At 50.4% G+C, this 7,695-nt stretch overlaps 1 protein-coding gene across 1 annotated transcript in view; it reads left to right on the plus strand.

Moving 5' to 3' along the window:
• Nucleotides 1–453, plus strand: part of SH2B2 (SH2B adaptor protein 2) — a gene marked incomplete at its 5' end in the record, with an annotated part of 10,900 nt that extends 10,447 nt beyond the window's left edge. The window contains one exon of the mRNA XM_034669535.1: nt 328–453. Within this exon, the coding sequence (XP_034525426.1) occupies nt 328–453 (126 nt within the window). The remainder of the gene's footprint in view (nt 1–327) is intronic.
• Nucleotides 454–7,695: the final 7,242 nt, after the last annotated feature.

Genomic DNA, 7,695 nt, shown 5'->3' on the forward strand with positions numbered 1-7,695 from the left:
CGTCGAGAACGTATTCCTTCTACTAGGCCGGCAAGGCGACGCCAAGGCCCTGGGGCCACCCGGCCCCGCCGCCCGCCGTGCGGTCGTCCCGGTGCCCGTCCATCCGTCCGTCCAGCGGACCCGGCCGGCCCCAGCCCGGCGCTGGGTGGCAAAAGCGAAGCTCTTCAGTGAAGACATAAATGTTATTAAAGAGCCTGTTTTAGGGACTGCACTCAGCTCTCCTGTCATCCTTTCTTCGGCCTGGTCTCGGACATCGCTCCTTTGGGACTGCGGGGAAGGAGGAGGGATGCTACACATGGCACCCCGACCTCCTTCCCCCCCATCAAGCCTACAGGGGCCTGGCGGCTCTCCGGCCCCCACCCAGCTCTGTTGTTGAGGGGACCCAGCTCCCCGTCCAGCAGGGAGACGTCCAGGGGGGAGAACCGGCAGTACCCGAAGGACGCACAGAGCTAAGGCGCTAGGCTCCACAGCAGGGCTCAGGGAGACTCTGGGTGAGGGGTGACCAGAGCAGACGCTTGGGGGCAAGAATGAAGAGTGGTAGAGGGTAGGGGAAAGAAGAGATGCAAGGACACGGTGAAGATGGGGGAGAGGGGCAAGGCATGGGGGCCTTGAATGCCGAGATGAGGAGCTGTTCCCTGGCGGCTGGCTAAGAGGGAGTAGGGGTGTTGCTGTACAGGACTGCAGGTCAGGGGGTGGTGGGGCAGGTTTCCTCCACATTAGGCCTTTGGGGGATTGGGCAGTGGGAAGGCTGGTTGACTCAAACTTGGAAGAGGCCTGAGGGGCCTCTCATTCTCCCCTTCCTCTCCTCCCTCTCCCCTCCCCCCCCTTTGCTGCAGGCAGAGGTCCAGCACTGGAGACACAGCCTGCTCAAGGGCACAGCACCCCAGCCCTCAGGCACTACTCCCCCTGAGGAAGATGTCCTTCCCGCTGAGCTAGACAGCACCCCCCAATCCAAACACCGGGAGCCACACACCCAAGCTTCCCCCACCCAGGAGTGCCTTGCAGGGCCTGCGTGCCTGGTGTGCCTTTCAGACCCCCAGACCGCTCATCCTGCACCCTCCGCACGCCCTTCCCCACAGGAGGGGCATTAGCACCCCCACTGGGCTCCCAGGGCTTTGCCACTGCAGCTACCCAGTCCCGATTCACAAAATGACGTGGCAGTGACTGAGCAGAGCTCCTGCTGCCCCCTCGGAGAGGGAGGAGGACAAGGCCGGAGCTCCAGAGAGCGGCCTGTACCTCAGCACCTCCATCCAGGTGCCTGGAGCCTCTCTGTATTCTTGCCCCTGTGCCCTGGTGGTTTGGGGTCTGTCCCACCCTGACAGGAGCAGACGGGGTCTGGGCTGAGTCTCGAGCTGGGAAGAAGCCCAGGAGCTAGGGAGATCTCCGTTTGGCTGTTTTCTGCCTCTTAGTCATCTGGAGTTCCAGAACATTCCTCCCCTCCAGCAAGAGGCCGAGCCGCAGCCCAAGCCTGGGGCTCCATCCTTGCTCCCTCTGGATTTTCCCTTGGAAGGGTTCAGAGTGGCCTCAGGGGCGGCGGTAAGACTTGAACACAAAGTGTGTCATCCTTCAGCAGCCCCCGCCCGACACGGTTGGCCACTGCGGAGCACCCCGAGTGGGAATCTGGGCATGGAAGTAGGGCAAAGGGCACCAAAGCCTGTCGCCTTTGCTGAATTGGGGGCACATGAGAAAGTGGGAGAGGGTCTACACACACCCTGAGGATGGTCGTCAGGCACTGTTCCTGAGGTGTTCCCAAGATAAAGTGAATTTGGGGGAGAAAAGCAGAGAATGGGGACCACCCTGGGCTCTCTAAGGCACACAAGGGCCCAGCAGCAGGAGGTCAAGTGGAAAGGAGGCTCTCTCCACGGCATGGCTCCCAGGGCGAGACCCTCAGGACTTCTACTCAAAGTGGTGCTTCCAGAAAGCCCAGACTCCGTGGGAGCCTGGGGAAACCACTGCCGTGGCCCAGTGGCAGCAGCATCTCTGGGGGAGGGGGGAGCACTTCCGGTGCCCGCTGTGTGCAGGTCAGGCCCACAGAGTAGCAGGGGGCAGCCAGGCAGGCCCATTGCAGCGTGATGGGCAGCCACAGAGGGCTGGCCACGCACTGCGGTCACATGGCCGACGTGCCCGGCCTGCCTGTTGGGGACACTGAGGGGGCTGGGGACCGCAGGTTCAAGGGGCAGGGAGTGGTACATGAGAACCGCTAGCTCGAGAAGGTCTTGAATGCCAGCCAGAACTGAAGGGCACTGGGGAGCCAAAGCCAGTTTGAGATGGGAGAGAAGATGGTCAATTTTGCGCTTTAGACAGATCACCCTGGGGCCGGAGAGTCGGGAGGAGGATGGATTGGAGGAAGTAAAAGAGAGGGCAGGGGGCCAGAGAGGCGCTGTAGGTGTGGGGCGGGGCCATGAGCTGGGCCAGGGCAGAGAGCGGGAGGAGGAAGCAAGATCATCCGTAGACTGAGGGGAGGGGGCGGGGCATCTCCGGCTGGAGGCTTGGAGGCCGGTTGGACCCCCCTGGAGAGTTCCACCCGAGACGGGCTGTGGAGAACTCGGAATCCAATTCCCACACCCAGGGGAGAAGCAAGAAATCTCGCCCATCTCCAGGAGGGAGTCCCAGCGACTGTCTCTCTCCAGCCCGGGACCACACCATCCAACCCTTGCTGTCTGATCTCCCAGCTCTCCCTTCAGGTAAGAGATGGGGTTAGAACCCTGGACAGGAGAGCCACTGCCCTTGGCACTCTTCCCGGGGGCCCTCAGCCCAGAGCCAGGTACGCTGTGAGGCTAAGCCCAGGTCCCTGCGCATGGCCCAGGTGACCTGGTCTCAGAGGGGTCCGGGCCAAACCAAGGGTCCAGGGTCTCTCCGGGAGGGCACCCAGGCCTGACTGTGTGAGGTGGGTTTTCCCTTACTCAGCCACCCACCAGCCAGACCACGAAGTGGGAAATGCTCTCCGTCCTGCCTGCAGACGTGACACTGAACTTTCTCCAAGGCAGTCATCGCCATGGGAATGGAGGTATGTGTGCTGGGGGTGGGGGGACAGAGGGACCACACCTGTGCCCGCTCCATCAACAGGCAAAGCCCATATGTTATGGCCCTGGTGGTGAAGATACTTTCAGAAATAGAACTGGTGTACCAGCAGTGATTCCTATAAATGGTCTCCTCCTAACAGCCAAGTTGGGGCCCTTTTGGAATAGAAGATATAAAATTCCGGGGACCTGGGGGGGGTTCTCATGTGCTCAGTTCTAAGAGACATCAAAGCAGCGCTCTAATGCAAATTTCGAGTAATGAACCGTCATTCTCTCCAAATCCTTTTAAAAAGTAAAAAAGAGAGGCACCCGGTGGCTCAGTCGGTTAAGCATCTGACCGACTCAGGTCATGATCTCAGGGGTCCTGGGATCAAGCAGGCTTCAGCCTCGGGCTCTGTGCTCAGCAGGGAGTCTGCTTCTCCCTCTGCCCCTCCCCCTGCTTGTGCTCTCTCTCCCTCTCAAATAAATAAATAAATAAATAAATAAATAAATAAATAAAATCGTTTAAACAAAAGTGAAAAAGGGGGCACCTGGGTGGCTCATTCAGTTAAACATCCAACACCTGATCTCTGCTCAGGTCTTGATCTCAGGGTCGTGAGTTCAAGCCTGACGCTGGGCATGGAGCCTAAGTCCAAAAAAAAAAACCAAGTAAAAAAGATTCATCTGGCCCAAGTTGCCAGCCTGCAGGTAAGAAAGGGCAAAAAAAGGTCCTTCATCTCTTTTGTGCCTCAGACCCCGTGGCAGTCTGATGAAGCCTAAGGACCCCTGCTCAGAATAACGTTTTAAAACTCATGAAGCAAATGCATAGACTTGCAAAGAAAACAAATTATACTGGAATTCAGCCAAATATTAACTAGAAGAAAAAAATAATTCAAAGAAAAATTCGAACTTGTGATATGGTAATATACGTGCTTCCTTATTCACACTTCAAATGGCAAACTCTAGCGGGGCTCTAATAACCACCATAATTCCAAAGAATGTCTAGTGTAATTCACACTTCAAAGTTTCTGCAACAACCGAGATCTGATAGGAAAATATCCCTGACTTCTAGCTGTGCCGAAGCGGCAGGTGCGGCTCATACTGCTGTGGTTTCTCCTTAAATTAAAGAACTGTAACTCTTAGAGGTTAGTTAAAGACATAATTTTATCCCCATTCAAGTTCACGGACTTAGGGAATGATTTATGCATGAACCATCTCGCGCCCTCAGATGAGCAACCCTGCTCTGAAGAGTGAAGACAGGGGTGCCTGGGTGGCTCAGTCGTTAAGCGTCTGCTTTCGGCTCAGGTCATGATCCCAGCGTTCTGGGATCGAGCCCCGCATCGGGCTCCCTGCTCAGCAGGAAGCCTGCTTCTCCCTCTCCCACTCCCCCTGCTTGTGTTCCCGCTCTTGCTGCCTCTCTTTCTGTCAAATAAATAAATTTAAAAATCTTTTTTAAAAAATTTAAAAAAATTAAAAAACAGCGAAGACAGGGGCGCCTGGCTGGGTGAGCCGGCAGGGCATGTGACCCCTGATCTCAGGGTTGTGAGTTCAAGCCCCACGATGAGTGTAGAGCTTACATTTAAAAAAAAAAAAAAAAAGGTGAAGAAAATTACATGCATTTGAAATCGAATGTTCAGAAGCAGCAGAGAAACAACAACACAATAAGAAATCAAGTACCTCCTATCCAAAAGCCCTTGGCTGGTTCCCCTGTCTGTCCACCTTCGGCATAAATTCACCTCCCAATTCGTTGAGCATGATCAAGAGTTCTGATCTTGCAAAACAAACCGGACAAGGAGCCAGGCCTTAGAGGTGAAAGGAGTCTTGTGTGGTCTTGGGAAATGTTCTCTCACTGACCTTATTCTCCCTGTTTTAGACTGGCTAGGGAGAGCTAATTAAAAGTACAGCAGTGAAAGGTCTTATGCCCATGTAGATTTATGCACTATAACTTTCAACTTGGAGCTTTGTACATTAGAAGACTACTTCTTTTTTTTTTTTTTTAAGTTGGCTCCATGCCCAGCATGGAGCCCAACACGGGGCTTGAACTCACGACCCTGAGATCAGGAACTGAGCTGAGATCAAGAATTGGATGCTTAACTGGCTGAGCCATCCATGCGCCCCTGGGAGACTATTTTGTGACTTAATTAAGATTAAAATTTGGTGCTCATGAGCTTTAAAAAATAGCAGCAAATCCATAAAGACAGAAAGTAGATTAGGGTTGCTGAGGACTTGTGGGAGAAGGGAAGGTGTTGCATAATGCGTACAAAATTTCCATGTGGAGTGACAGAAAAGTTTTGGACGTAGGCAAGGTAATAGTTGCACAACATGGTGAATATAATTAATGCCACTGAATTGTACACTTAAAAATGGCTAAAATGAAAAAAATATGGCTAAAATGGTAAACTGGATGTGATTTATACATTTTTAACCCTTTTTTAAAAAAGATTTTATTTATTTATTTTTCAGAGAGCAAGAGCACAAGCAGGGGAGGGCCAGAGGGAGAGGGAGAAGCAGATTCCCTCCTGAGCAGGGAGCCCGATGTGGGGCTTGATCCTGGGGCGCTGGGATCATGATCTGAGCTGAAAGTGGACCCTTAACTGACTGAGCCATCCAGGTGCCCCATATATATTTTTTTCTTAAGATTTTTTTAGTTTTTAATTTTTAGAGAGAGAGAGTACATTGTGGGGAAGGGCAGAGAGAGCCGGAGAAAGAACCCCAAGCACAGAGCCCAACACGGGGCCCAATCCCACGACCCCAAGATCGTGACTCGAGCCAAAACCAAGAGTTGGACACCCCATCAACTGAGCCACCCAGGCGCCCCAGTGTGATTTATATTTTAACACACACATCGCTCCAAATAAATTACCATTTACACACAACAGACTGGCAAAGACTGAAGCCATTCAGTGTCCTCCATGACCAAAATTGGATCAATGAGAATTTTTGGTTGACTGGGAGAGGTATAAATTGGTATAGCCACTTGGAAAAGCTTTTTGTCAAGGCGCCTGGGTGGCTCAGTCAGTTAAGCACTTGCCTTCAGCTCAGGTTGTGATCCCAGGGGTCCTGGAATCGAGCCCTGCATTGGGCTTCCTGCTCAGTGGGGAGTCTGCTTCTCCCTCTCCCTCTGCCCCTCCCCCTACTTGTACTCTCTCTCTGTCTCAAATAAGTAAATCTTAAAAAAAAAAAAAAAAGAAAGAAAGAAAAGGAAAAGCTTTTTGGCATCATGCAGTAATGTTGAAGAGGTACATATCCTTTACCCAGAAGTTCCACTCTTAAGCGTGTGTCCTAAAGAAATTCTTTTAACGTGCCTGACAACTTCTACGGGAATGTTCACGGAAGTACTATTTATATTGCAAAAACCTGGAAGTCACTGAAATATCTACTGATAGGAGAAAGGATACGTACATAAAGGAACATTCACATGATGGAATACTGTTAGAGCAATGAAAATGAATGAGCCACTGAGACATCCATTACCACGGATGAATCTCTCAAAATATTGATCAAAGGAGCAAGTTGCGGAAAGATGTGCACATAATATTCCATTTACACGAAGTTCAAAAACATTCAAACCTAAATAATGTATTAGAGGCGTATATGTCTACAGTAAAACTAAAAAGGAAAAAAAACCTTGACAAACACAAAAATCAGTATTGCGGTTTTCCCTAGTGGGAATGGGTAGGGATGCAATGGTGGGAAGGTGCAGACTGGGGGCCCGGGGAAGATGGTACACCGGTAATAATCTGTTTCTTAAGCTCAGTGGTAAGCACATGGATGGTCACTTCATTTTTTTCTTAATACCTGACTTTTGCATTATATATATTCTGTTGTGGACGTGGAATATTTTATAATTTTTAAAATGAAGTATGTGTAATCATTACTCTGATTTTTATTTAATTTGTAAAGATTTTATGTATTTGAGAGAGAGAGAAGGTGGAGAGGAGCACAGGGGAAGAGAGAGAGAGAGAAAGAGAGAGAGAGAGAAGCAGACACCCTGCTGAGCAGGAAGCCCCCTATGTGGGGCTCGATCCCAGGACCCATGATCTCTGGATCATGACCTGAGCCGAAGGCAGCTGCTTAACTAACTGAGCCACCCAGATGCCCCATAAACTAACTGATTTTTTAAAGATTTTATTTATTTATTTGAGAGAGAGAGAAAGCACAAGAAGGGGGAGGGGCAGAAAGAGAAGCAGAATCCCTGCTGAGGACAGAGCCTGATGTGGGGCTCGATCCCAGGACCCAGAGATCACAACCTGAGCCAAAGTCAGACACTTAACCGACTGAGCCACCCAGGCGCACCTAAACTAACTGATTTTCTTTTTTTTAAGTAAAAAGACAACCCACAGAATGGGAAAAAATATTTGCAAATCATCTAAATGGATAATGGACTAGTATCCAGGATATATAAAGAACTCTTACAACTCAACAACAAAAAGACAAATAAGTCAAATAAAAAAATGGGTACAGACATAGACATTTCTTCCAAGAACATTTCTAAGTGGTCAATAAGCTCACAAAAAGATGCTCAATGTCATGAGTCATTAGGGAAATGCAAATCAAAACCACCATGAGATACCATTTTACACTCACTAGGGTGGCTATAATCAAAAAACTGGAAAACAACGTGTGTTGGCAAGGAGGTATAGAAATTGGAACTTTTCATTTATCGCTTGGAATACAAAATGGCACAGCCATTTTG

The sequence above is a fragment of the Ailuropoda melanoleuca genome, chromosome 10 (assembly GCF_002007445.2).
Source record: "Ailuropoda melanoleuca isolate Jingjing chromosome 10, ASM200744v2, whole genome shotgun sequence".
Classification (NCBI taxonomy): Eukaryota; Metazoa; Chordata; class Mammalia; order Carnivora; family Ursidae; genus Ailuropoda; species Ailuropoda melanoleuca.